This window comes from Mirounga angustirostris, unplaced genomic scaffold (assembly GCF_029215605.1).
Source record: "Mirounga angustirostris isolate CCGP_5_RB_7025 unplaced genomic scaffold, mMirAng1.0.hap1 SCAF_1, whole genome shotgun sequence".
Lineage (NCBI taxonomy): Eukaryota > Metazoa > Chordata > Mammalia > Carnivora > Phocidae > Mirounga > Mirounga angustirostris.
In genome coordinates, this window is record NW_026991709.1 from 128,125,886 (window position 1) to 128,139,603 (window position 13,718).

Here is a 13,718-nt window from a genome sequence, read left to right on the forward strand (position 1 = left end):
TTGTAAGTGCAGAGCACAGTATTGTCACATAATAGGCACCCAATAAATCAAATGTTAGCTGCTCTCGGTAATAATGATTACACAGATGTGTTACATTCATCAACGTACTTCTAGATAAGAAAACGATGAAATAGGTGATTTATTTTGTAACCATGTGAAATATATTTATTAAGAATAAAAGTCTTCAATACTCCACGAATGAGCTTGGAGAATCAATCACAGAAGAGAATTGCTTTTTAGATTTTTAGTCCAGGTCCTTATATATATACGCACATCTTGCTTGTTAGCCAGGCAAGGGCAAAAGTGGACCCAAAACAGGTCACCTGAGACAAACATTTGTGACTCCCGGTCAGCAGCTCAGTGTGTCAGAAGCCAGTGTTCAGCGACGTGAGCGGGGAGCAGGCTGACCATAGAGCACGGGGACTCGAGGCAGGCAAGCACCGAGCCTGTCCTCCAAGTGGAAATGGTCAAGGGTAGATGGAATCTTCCAGGCCATCGCAGGGGTGGTCCAACCATGTGGAAGCCCCGAGAGCACACTCGCGGGAATGCTTTTCAGGAAGCCACACTTGGTCCACAAGCTTTCCTCAGAGTATAGACCAAACACTGATTGGCCCACGACTCAGAGTAGAGGCAGATAGGTTTACTACTCTCTAAAGGACTCACTCCTCTTGACAAGGGACTGATAGTAAAAATGTACCCATTTCCCATAATAAAGTCCAGCTTATGTGCTGAATGGGTTTGTCCCCTTGGACTTGCTTGTTTTTGACAATTGTTGGTGAGGGTTCTGGAGCGTGGGCCCTTTACCGACTGTGATCAGCAACTGTTCCTCAAAGTACAGGAGCTGGTCCACTTCAAAACAGTCACCAGCACGAGGCACCACTTTTTCTAGAGCTACCCGGATCTCGGCTTCATTGGCCTTCTGGCGCCTTGCTCTCTTGAGGTAGTTGTAGACCTTCTCAAATACTTCTGCTCCCAGCTTCTGCATGGCTGACCTGCCACCCAAGTTAGGAGAGAAAAAGAGGAGTTTTACACATTCAAGTCATCCGCAAGAAATGTCTCTTTAAATCACTAATTACACAAACGTTGTACCTTTGAGATTTGGGGGGGAAAGGAAAAAATAAGACGCGATGGTTCTACCTTGAACACTCAACGGTATTCAAATACTTCCTGAAGGTCTATTATGGGCCAGGGGCCTTCTAGGAACTGTGAACACAGCATTAAACAAGTTAGGTAAATTCCTGCCTTCATAGAGCTTACCTTCTAGGGTAGAGAATAAACAGATAACTTAAAAAATACATAGACAATAAAATGTCGGGCAGCACCATGTGCAATGAAGTACAATAAAGCAGGGGGAGAGAGGGAGAGAGAGAGAGACACTCCCCTGAGAGGAGGTGTCCTCTGGGCAGAGACCCACATGAAGTGAGACCTACACTAGAGGGAGAGAATGGGGGCCCTGCAGCTAAAACACCTTGGAGAAATACCGAGAAGGCTAGTGTGGCTGGAGTCGGGAGAACAAGGGAGAAGAGGAGAGTGGGATATGGAGTCAGAAATAATATTAATGAGAACAATAAAATAAGAAGAAGAAGAAGAGGCAAAGGAAGGGGACACACTTAACCTTTACAACAGCTCTGTGAAGGAGGCATTTTTAAATTCCCCTGTTTTACAGATGGAGAAACTGAGGCGTAAAGGGGTGAGGTAATGTGGCCCCGCTCCCACGCAGACCAACATTGGTTTTCTGTGCTCACCTCCAGCCCTTGTCCTCCTGCAGCCACAACAATGGCCGTACCTGGTGGGTTTATGTTGCCTGTATTTTCCTTTACCTCCAGCGAGGGTCAGAAATGAAAGGCCTACGTGTAAAACTAGGCCCGGGGCATGTTTTGTTTGGTCAGCACTATGCTTTACTTTTTTTTCTTTTTTTGATTGATTGATTGATCGATTGACTTTAGAGAGGAAGGGGCAGAGGGAAAGGAAGAGAGAAAACTTATGCAGACTCCCCGCTGAGCACAGAGCCTGCCGCGGGACTCGACCCCACGACCCTGAGATCACCACCTGCGCCAAAACCAAGAGCCAGACCCTTAACTGACTGCGCCACCGAGGCGCCCCAGTGCATTACTTTCTTGAGCCTTTTACTGTGGAAGTCAAGGCACGGCCCGCACTCCTCCGCCCCCGCCCCGCCCCGCCCCCTGCATATCTTGACGGCGTCTGCCTTTCAGAGCAGACTGCTTCTCGGATTTCACCTGCCCGCCTGCCTTAAGGGCATTCGAGTTTTGTGAATTTCGTTCTCTAGTTCAAATCTGTCATTTTTAATGCCCCATACTGCTCCACTGAATTTATGTGCCAACATTTACCGAGTCATTCCTCCACCTAACATTTAGCGTTTTCCGCTGTAACACTGAGCCAACGTCCTCAGGAACACAGCTTTTTCATCCAGAGGAATCTTTTCTGGCATCAAATTTCTATGAGTGAGGCGAATTACATGAGTGTGTTTTCTCTGTGAAAACTCATATGTGCATTTGTGATTTCTCCATTTTTCTGTATAAATGTTGAGTGGAATTAAAAGATTTTAAAAAGTGAGAATGGAATTATTGGGTCAAAATGCATAAATATTTTTAGGACGTTAACCTTAAGAAATGCTTCTTTATTCTTCGTTTCAGGGGATTTAGTGAAAAGAAAAATCAGAGTTTTTTGTTTTTTGTTTCAGACTTTTTAAAGCATTACTGCTAGACGATGCTCATGGCCATGCTGACAGTAACACAGAAGGCATTAATCACAGGCTCTAATTTATTTTATAAGCTTTTATTGTTCAGTACTATTCAACATTGCAAACTCTAGAACACAAGCATCCAGGTTAGGTATTGTGGCAGACAAAAAGAAGAGTAAGTGATTTATCTTGCTCTAGTTTAGAGGCTAGAAATCATAATGTTACGATATATACATTTTAAATTTAACTCACTTTTTAATGGTACTTTAGAGCTTACAAAATCCTTTTACATTCATTATCTCAAATGATCCTTGTGAACGAGGCAAGTCATTGAACATTTATCTCTATTTGACGGACGAGAATAAGCGGGTTGACTTTCGCAAACTCACACAGCTAGTGGCTGTTGGAGCCTAAACTCAAACACAGGTCCTGTGCTGGGGAGCTCGGCAGCCCCAGGGCCCCAGGCTGTTCAGCTTCAGCAGATTTCCCACCTTCTTCCTGGAGATTATCAGGACCTATCCCAGAACACCTCACATCCCTAGTCACCCCAGTCACCCCCAGAAACCCAAGCTTTCCTTCTGCTGACATTTAGCAAACCCTGTCATTCCCCCCATTCACAGATGACTTCAGTAACCTTCATGCTCTCTTTTTCCCACCCCCTACTCCTATCACCATTATCCTGGCATCAGTATTCTTGGTCTCTCTGACTTTGGACTGTCTCATATCCAATAATCATTTTCTTTCCCCTCCTCAGTACACACTCCTATGATCATACCCTTGACCTCCTCAGTACCAATGACCACACCTCCTCTAGAATCAATGTCAAGCCTTATGCTCTACAACCATCCCTTTATACTTTTCCACCATACTGACTCCAGCTATTCTTCTACTTCGTGGTACCTGCAATCCTTCGGCCTATCACCATGATGACAATCACCCCTTTGTGTCCTCATGTCCCCATGTCCCACTTTTCCTCAGTTACATTTCATGGTTCATTATTATAATTACAATCTTGCAGATACCCTTGACTCTTTCACTCCCCTCTTCCTGTGTCAAAATCCTCTGGCAAAGTTGTAATGGTTAAACCTGGACATCCATTTATTTATGCCTGTTCCTGAACAAAAGAACATTCCAGGAGAAAAACATCCAATTCTGCCAACAGGTCTCATTTAAATAATTAATGGCCGCAGTTCAAAACAGCGCTCAGCACTGCCCATGGTCCTCCTGTCGTTCTCTGGTATGCTTCTTTTCCACTGCTCAAAGTAACTATTTCACACCTTCTTCTTTATTCGTTATTCTCAAACTTGCTAAGCCCCACCCTCCTTCTCAGCTGATGACTTTACCTAATACCTCATTGAGAAATAGAAACAAACATGTAGAAATTCCTTCTTCTAAGTGCCCAACTACCCCACCTACTTGGCCTTCCCTCTGTCCCTAGTGAAGGGACCATCCGTGCTCCCATGAAAGACCATCCTCTCTCTCCCTGAGTGCTCTGGATCTCAGCCTCTCTCACCAGCTCAGTGACCTTCCCACCTGCAGCTACTTCTATGTCTCCTGGAGCATACACATCAGAAGAGAATATGCCCTAGTGCCCTATTTTAAACAAGAAGCTACTTGTGACCTCCACATTCCCTTGGTTCATCTCTTTCCCCATCTATCACTTGGCCCTCCATCGCTGGCAAAGCTTCTTGAAAGAGTCACGTGTGGCTGATGTTTCCACTTTCTGACTGCACACTCTCCCCCTTCAATCCACTCCTCTTGGGTCTTGGTCCTCATTCCTTCCACAAACTCCTCTTACAATGACCTTCATGTGGCTATTTCCTCTGGTCTCTTCTCTGTACATGTCTTACTGGACACTCAACAGCAGGCTACTCTCTCCTTCAAACCCTTCCTTCTGTTGCTTTTGGTGATACCACCTTCACCAGGAGCTTTTCCCATTACACTCTCTGCTTCTTTTTAGCCTCTTCAGCTGACTCTTCTTCCTCCTCATTTCAGCCTCTACATTTCAGAGTCTTTAATACCATTTGTAGGCTGAGGACTTCCTGTATGCCCACCTTCCTGTCCTTCATCTAGAGCTCCAGGCTTGAGTCAACTGCCCACTTGATATCACCAACTGGCTATCTAAAGGGTGTCTCACTCAACCTCAATATGGTGGAAAAAAAGAACTCTTAATTATAAATAAATACAAAGTGCTATGAAGGTTGAGAAAATCAAACACCCCATCGAGGAAGAGGAGGCACAGTCTCACTTGGGCCATAATAGCCGGAGGGAAGCCAGGTGGCAGCCAATAGTGGGAGCACTGGGAAATCAGTGAGTCAGTTTGGCAGGTGAGAAGGGCATGTGAAATAGAGGGCGAGAACCAGATGAACATAACGTTAAAGAAACTTTGGAATCCCGGCACATGGCTGGCTCAGCGGGTTAAGCGTCAGACTCTTGATTTTGGCTCAGGTCATGATCTCAGGGTCGTGGGATCCAGCCCCACATTGGGCTCCAAGCTCAGCAGAGAGTCTGCTGGAGACTCTCTCTCTCTGCCTCTGCCCTTCCCCTGACATGTGCACAGGCACTATCTCTCTAAAAAAAAAAAGAAAAAGAAAAAGAAACTTGGAATCTGACTAGTAATAGCACCCATTGATGAGAAAGAAGCCCTAAAATGTCCCTGAAACCATAATAACTAACAGTTTTTGAGCCTTTATGTGCCAGGCTCTATTCTGAGCATTTCTTCATATCATCCCATTAAATCCTATGGATATGATACTGTTATTTCCATTCTACAGATGAGGAAACTGAGATCTAAGGGAGTTAAATAACTTGCCCATTGCCACACAATTTTGAAGTGGTGGAGCTGGGACATGAATTCCAGTAGTTTCAATCCAGGACTCACTTTTCATCACTATGGATTCAGACACTGGAGTTGAATCTTGGCTCTACTGTCACTGGCCGTGTGATCTTGGGCCAGTTACTTAACTTCTTTGAGCCTTGAATTTTCATATTTACATGAAGATTACACACAAACACACACAGGCACACACATGCACACACACGTATCTTAGCACAGTACCTGTCACCTACCAGGTGCTTATTTGCCATTGTTTTATTGTTGGTTTCCTGATGCTGGACTATATCCGAGTCCTATTTCAGTTTAACTGCAAGCTTCAAGCAGTTTTGTAGTTCTACCTCTGGTTAAGACACTATTTTAAATAGGGTGCCTGGGTGGCTCAGATGGTTAAGTGTCTGCCTTCGGCTCAGGTCATGATCCGGGGTCCTGGGATCGAGTCCTGCATTGGGCTCCCTGCTCAGCGGGGAGCCTGCTTCTCCCTCTGCCTCTGCCTCTCTCTGTGTGTGTCTCTCATGAATAAATAAATAAAATCTTAAAAAAAAAATTTAAAAAAAAAGACACTATTTTAAATAGTTTTATCTTCTCTGAGTGAATTTGAAAAAAAAAAAAAGACACAAGAAAGCTAGTGGCAGAGTGGAAGGAAAAAAAAAGTAATTTTGTAGAAATAATCATGAAAGCCTATTTTAGCAGCAAGCATTAAGAGAACACATAGATTACTCTTCAGGCATAGTTTAAGGAAAGCTTGAAAACGATTTCACAGAATATAAGAAATCCCTGAACATTAAATATGTATGAGCCACTGTGGGAACAGAATGGCACAACGTATTTCCTCTTTAAAACTGCGGTCTTAGTGATCATTTAGTGTTAACAAGCATTGGGAATCTTTATTAAGGATGATTTGTACCCCTTCTCTCCACATCTAGTATTTCAAATGGCTGGCTCTGAACCTGGTGGGCAAAGATGGAACAGATCTCTCTACAGAGGCAGTCAATGCTCAGGTGACATATGGCACCCCCAGATGGGACATGTGACTTTCAGGTCCCTTTTTGTAAATGGTGCTTGCCTTCTGTTCCGTCCTCCCTGGCAGCAGAATCTTGAGTGCAGCTGCTGGTTGGAGACTGTTCAAGCTAGCCTTTCCTGTAAGGATTATTTTGTTTGTGACCTAAACACCCGCCACTGTTCATAACCATAGTAAATGTAGATGGGTAAATACTGACTAAAAAACAAAATCCAGCTTGTTTACAAGAGATACAGTTAAAACACAGGGCATTGAAAGGTTGAGAGTAAACAAATAAATTTAAAAAATTTTAAAAAGATATACCAGACAAATATCCAAATACCCAAAGAAAGCTAGAAATAGCTGTATTAACATGAGACAAAATAGATTTGAAAAAACAGAAAAAAAGCATTATTACAATAAAGATTGCCACTTGATAATGAAAACAGTTCAACTCACCAGGAAGAAATAAAAATTCTAAACTAGTATGCCTCTAATAAAGTAGAATCAAAATACATAAAGCACTATGGGGAGAAATTGACAGAAATGTCCCCGTAGCGTAGTATTTCAGTACACCGTGCTCAGTTATTGATAGGTTAAGCAGTTGAAAAATTAGTAGTGACATAGAAAATCTGAATATACTTAAATAAGCTAAACTTAAGAAACATATATAGGACCCTCTCCCTCCCTGACAATTAGAGAACCCTCATTCTTTCCAGACTTTCATAACATTTATAAAAACTAACCATCTACTAGACAGCAACTCAAGCCTCAACACATTTCAAATAATTGATTTTCAACAAATTATAGTTATTTGATTACAATACAATTGATAGAAATCTGTAACAAAGATATGGATTAAATAGTACCATGTTTGTAAATTTATTTATTATAAATAAATTATGCGTCAATGAAAAAATCAGGCATGCTCTAAACAAACTCATTTGAAGCCAAAATAAAAGTGATAGGTACTCTAACGTTGTAATATTTCAGTGTAAATTTATTTGACACTCGGAAAACATGCTGTAATCTTTCTGCAATGATGCATCTGAGTATTTTAGAAATCATAAAATAGAAAATTTTATTTAAGGGGACTCTTGCTGTTACCTAAGAGTTGAGAAGATAGGGGAGTGCTCTTTATGCAGTTCACATTAAGGAAGAGGTTATAAGTTTGCTTTTTCTACAGGAGGGATGGAAGGAGAGATGGGGGACAGGAACGACCCCTTTAGGTAAGTGGGTATGTCAAGTAAAAAGAACTTACATTTTCAAATGAAAAGAAGTATATTTTCATTCTTTTTCATCTATTTCTTCCTATGCTCAATATCTTTTATCAATTTTATTCTTGTGTTCAAAGTCCTTTAAGTATTTAAGGGATCCTAAAGATCATCTTAGTCCAGACGCCTCATTTACAGGCCAGTGCTCTTAGGGCTGGATCACCGTCCTGCCCATATGGATAGTGTGCACAGGAGAGTTGCAGGAAGCCTCCCCAGGCTCCTGAAGAAGTTCCAGCTGCCTGCAGCCAACCCCCAACATGTGTTTGGCTGATTCCCCAGCTAAAAAATTCCATTAAACCACAAGAGAGTACTTTCTCTCCTGACTATTTCCTCCAAACTCACTTAGCCTCCAAATTCCTTTACTGACTTCCTCTCATGTTTACTTTTAACTTGCAAACAATGTATTTTATCACATCTATTTACCCATCAATATTGACGGCTCCCAGTGCCCTCTTAGGGGCTCTGAAGAAGATGTCAAACAGAAATGTCCTCACGTTTTTGTTTTTGTTTTTTTTTTAAGTTTAATTATTTTTTAGTAATCTCTACACCCTATGTTGGGCTTGAATTCACAACCCCAAGATCAAGAGTCACACACTCTATGGACCAAGCCAGCCAGGACCCCCTGTCCTCATGTTTTAAATATTATTTTAATTTTGCAACAATCTCACACAGGAAAGTTACAAATGTAATACTAAGAACTCTTTTTCTCCCTGAACCTTTTGAGAATAAGTTGCTAACCTGATGCCCTTCGCTTCCATACCTGGTGTATATTTTCTACAAATGAAGACACTCTTTTACATAACCACAGAATGGCCATCAAGATCAGGAAATTAACATTGACATGTTACTGTCATCTAATACTCTAATCCATTCAAGTTTCCCCAATTGTCTAATAACTCCCCTGATAATAAAAAAGATCCAGGTCAAAATAATCATGTGTTATATTTAGTTGTTGTGGCTCTTTAGTCTCCCTCAATGACCTTGACACTTTCCAAGGTTTGAAGCAAGTTGTTTTGTAGATTGTCCCTCAATTTGTGTTGCCCTTGCCTATGGGAGTTACCAACTCCTACCCTCTCGCTATCTCTCCTTTTGTGTATTAGCTGAAAGACAGGAGTAGAGCCTTCCATTATTTTGGGACATTATGAGAGAGCTCTAGCTACACCAGTTATCGAAGTTCCTCCCTTCTCTTGGATCTAAAAGATGGTAGTAGCAGTATCTTGCTGTTTTCAGGTGCCTAGTTCCTGACTCTTCCCTACAGCTTTGTTCCCTATGTACTGTAAGAAATAGGGGGTCCTCATAAGGAAAGGAAGCAGCTTTTGAGTTAAGTTTCCAGACGCTCAAGAAAGAATGCCCTGAGCATGCTACTCACTTGTATCTCCACTTGAACAACAGGTAGAAATCATGCCCAACTGAATTTCTGAGCTTCCTCCCAAAATATCCTACTGCTGCAGCTTTCCCCATTTCTGTCCATGTCAGCTCCTGCTTTCCAACTGTTCTGGCCAAAAAAACTTTGAGTCATCCTGATTCCTCTCTTTCTCTCTTACTCCGATAGTCCAGTGTCTCCCGTAACCAGACCAGTTAGTAAATCCTATCAGCTCTATTTTCAAACTGTATGCAGGATGCAGACTTCCGTCATCCCCACCACTACCGCCCTGGTCCAAGCCACAACACTCTCTCACCTGATTGCTACAATGGCCTCTCAGCTGGTCTTCTGCTCCTAACCTCGCTCCCCTACAGTCTATTATCAATTCAGCAGCCAAAGTAAGTCAGGTCCTTTCACTCCCCTGCTCAAAACCCTGTCTTGGGCTCCCCATCTCATGCAGAGTGAAGTCAATGTCCTTCCACTGGTCTAAAATATCCTGAACCACCTTCCCACTGTGCTTTCCAAATGCATCCCTCCCTCCCTCCTTTCCTGTTACACTAGCCCCTTGCTCTTCCTTGAATACCCCAGGCACACTCCACCCCACGGCCTTTGCACCTGCTGTTCCCTCTGATAAGAATGCTCTTTCTCCAGCTAGCCCTCTCTCTCTCCTTTATCTCCTCCAGGTCTGTGACCTCATGTGATCTTTTCAGAGAAATCTACCCAGACTACCCTCTTTAAAACTGTAACTTCTAGCCCCATTCTGCACTGCCTGTTCTCTTTCCCGGCTTTGTATTGTCTTAGCACTTGATACTCTCTAGCACACACTGTTCTTCCATAATATTTTATGATCTGTCAGTCACCCCACTACAGAATACAGGGTCCGTAGGGCATGGATTGTTTTCACCTTTCTTGTGCACCGATCCCATTACCTCGAACAGTGCCTGGCATATAGTAAGTACACAATAAATACACAATGGATGAATGAAGAGATGCTTGGAAAGCCAAATAGAAAGGAATATGGTGATATCATACAATTTTATTTAAAAATATATGCATCTAGGGGCGCCTGGGTGGCTCAGACGGTTAAGCATCTGCCTTTGGCTCAGGTCATGATCTCAGGGTCCTGGGATCGAGCCCCGCATCGGGCTCCTTGCTCAGCAGGGAGTCTGCTTCTCCCTCTTTCTGTGCTGTTCCCCCTGCTTGTGCTCTCTCTCTCTGTCAAAAATAAATAAAATCTTTAAAAAAAATAAAAATAAAAATAAAAATATATGCATCTCCTAGGGTTTATTCTAAGAATTAGCACATAGTGAAAACCGTAACCTAATTTTGCAAAGATAAGATCACTTTTGTGATTTTTAGTTGTTGTTTTTCAAGCTAAATCTCCAATTAAGTGCAGCTTTCAGTATTATTATATTTTCATCCCGATTTCAAATGGATTGGCTTTATGGGACCTATCCGATCATCGCTGGATAAAAATGACTTCATATTTCTGAGTGGGAAGACGTCAGCCTTCCTTTTAAAAAAACTTGTGTGGAGAGGCCTGTGCTTCACGCTTGACACATGGGGCCACGTCTGCGCACAGCTGCTGAAAGCCCCGCTGCCCCACGGCACGTGGGCGGCCTCGGAGAAGGAGAAGAGCCCCAGAGGCCCTCAGCCCGTCCAAGGCAGCGCGCAGCCCGGACAGGGCTGTTCAACAGGCGGCAGAGAGCAGCAGGTGAGGGGATGTTAGCCTCCCGCTCCAAACAACATTCCAGCTGAACAGCAGGAAATGGTTAACACGTTCCCCCGCTCCCGGAAAAACAACAAGTAATTTCTCTTGGGGGAGAGAGAAAAGGAAAGAGTTTCCACCAGCTTTGATAGGTTATCAAGGTTAAAAGCTCTCTCATCCCTTATCCCTTTAGATGAACTAACAGGAATGCGTCTCGTCTTCCCCTTTCCTTGGAGCTTATTTGCCTTGCAGACGGTTTCTCTGCCCAGCTGAAGCTCCCCAGTAATGGCTACATTTATATTCTTATTTTTGAATTAATTAACCACTTGAGGAGTAAAAACTAAAAGCAAAGGACTCTGCCCTCAGGTCTGCTCCCTAATGAGGCCGGAAGCCTTGGGGACAGAGCACCTTTCTTAGCTCGGCAGCCAGCGTCATCCTGGCCCCAAACTGCACTAAGTTGTTCAGTCAGCACATTTTTAATGAGCACCTGGTACAGGCCAAGTGCTGGGAATGCCGCCAGAAGCTTGTGACCTCACGGAACTCAGATTTTAGCGGGAAGAAGGCAGAGAGTAAACATAAACAGGGAAATTTCAGATTTTTGTCAATGCTACAAATAAAATGAAATGGCAATGGAAGAGAGAGTGGGCTGCCCAGAAGAAGGCTGGGACGCCTGGCAAGGGCAGGGGCAGAAGAGATGTTTGGTGTCAGTCCTTTTTTGCCCTGACCTGTGGACCAGCACCCCCCTCTTCTTGATCAGCTGTTACACAGAGGAAACATTTGTGGGGATGCGGCAAGAGTATCAGTGGAGGCCCACACATGTCTAAATGATTAAAAGTTATGAACCGAGCTAACAAACTGTTAAATAAGATATGATCTACCTCAGGACGCCTGGGTGGCTCAGCCGGTTAAGCGTCTGCCTCTAGCTCAGGTCATGATCCTAGGGTCCTGGGATCGAGCCCCGCATCGGGCTCCCTGCTCGGCGGGAAGCCTGCTTCTCCCTCTGCCTCTGCCCCTCCCCACACTCGTGCTCTTTCTCTCTTTCTCTCAAATAAATAAATAAAATCTTAAAAAAATATATGATCTACCTCTTACTTTGACAAATTAACTTTATAAAGACCTGGAAGGCCAGGTTTGCATTCAGTATTCTCAGATTCCTCAGAGTTCTGCATCAGAATAGGACAGAGCTGGGTGAGCCAGCCCCTGGATCTTTATCCCTGGATGTTGGCCTGTCCCTTTCTCTTCTAGCCTGGCTGTTTCCCACCATGGGGGGGGGGGGGGGGTGCCTATTACACACACATTTGATACCTCAGCCCCTATGTCCAAGATTCACCCACGCATTCTGCAAATAGCTTCCCTGTGGTCCCCCTCAGGAGTGGGTGAACTGGCAGCCCAGACCACCCATGGGAGGAGATACCTGAGGCAGAGGCCCACAGACTCTGGAAATGGGTTTGGGGCCCTCTGGGGAAAGAACTACAAGGCCTCAGGTAACCAGGGCATGGTCTAGAAGAGGAGACACAGGCTCTGAGTATGCAAGCCCACTTGGCCCCTTGGATTCGTTGCTTCATGGGGAGGGGTGCGGCTGGAGGTTGACCAAAGTGGCATCCTTTGTAGCACAGGCCCAGCATCCCCCTTTGGACTGAGGTTAGGAGGTACTAGAGGAGGGAGCCTACTTTGCTGATGTAATTAAGAAAGACCTCTCTGAGGGGTGGGAGTAGGAATGACATTTGAATGGAGACTTGAAAGGTAAAGAGGAGTCATCCCTGCCAGGATGTGGGAGAGCAGCACTCCCAACTGAGGGAAGAGGGCATGACCAGGCACTATAAGTCCTGTAAGGAAGAAGACTGAGATGGTTGGGGCCTAACTAAGAGGAAGAGAGGACAGGAGACGAAAGCAGATGGTTAAGCAGGAGCAGGGACCTGGAAGGCTGAGGTAAGGAGTCTTTGATCCTGGATGCAAAGAGAAGCCACTGATCCTTTATAATGGCATCAACATGGATATTTTATAACAAGAAAATACAACCCAGAGAGGGATAGAATGATTTAAAAGCCCTGTAAGGTACCAAGGAATTCATCTAATTGAACATGTTCATTGTATAGACAAATGGGAAAGAACACTGTGCTAAGGACAGTGGATCTTATACTGGGCCCCCACTGGGATAGCCATATATATGAAATAAATATAGAATAAGTTCCCTTGCTTTTCCTTCTATTCACTAAGCCCCCCTAAACAATGCACCATGAAATGTTGGCCACTAGATTAAGTCCTTCCTAGCTGAATCACAACTGTGCTTCCCTTGATCAATTCAAACCACATTTTTTATTTTTCAAAAGTCATTTTCACCCCAGCCTTGCTGAAGTAGAAGCAAAGATCTGAAAATAAATTTCTTTTTCAAACACAATAAGAATAATTGGATTTGCAAACGAAAATGAAGAGAAATCACAAAGGAAAAGCAATTAGAGCCTTAATATGTTTGGAAGAATTTGTCAGGGCAAGGATGTGAGAAACTATGAGTTTCCTGGCAGATTCCAAAAGCTGCCTGTCATTTGGTGAGATTCCCCAAGCGTTCCCTCCTTGACCAAACTTTAGTCAGTCCTCACTCTTGATACCTAACCAAGTTCCTATTAGTAACTTTCCATCCACTGACCCCCTTCCCGCTCCTGCTCCTGTGGTATTCGGAGCTGAGTTCAAGCTCTCTCCCTAATTACAACAGTCTTTTTTTTTTTTTTAAGATTTTATTTATTTATTTGAGAGAAAGAGCACTAGCGGGGGTCGGGGGGTGGAAGGAGAGGGAGAAGCAGACTCCCCACTGAGCAGGGAGCCCTATGCGGGTGGGGCTCGA

General features: G+C 43.8%; 1 protein-coding gene across 3 annotated transcripts in view; it reads right to left on the bottom strand.

The window, feature by feature from the left end:
- NEK11 (NIMA related kinase 11) overlaps nucleotides 1–13,718 on the bottom strand; it is a 240,926-nt gene continuing 227,208 nt past the window's right edge. For all 3 annotated transcript variants that reach the window (XM_064587979.1, XM_045903791.3, XM_064587970.1), the window contains exon 16: nucleotides 1–992. In XM_064587979.1, the coding sequence (XP_064444049.1) occupies nucleotides 722–992 (271 nt within the window). In that variant the 3' untranslated portion in view covers nucleotides 1–721. The remainder of the gene's footprint in view (nucleotides 993–13,718) is intronic.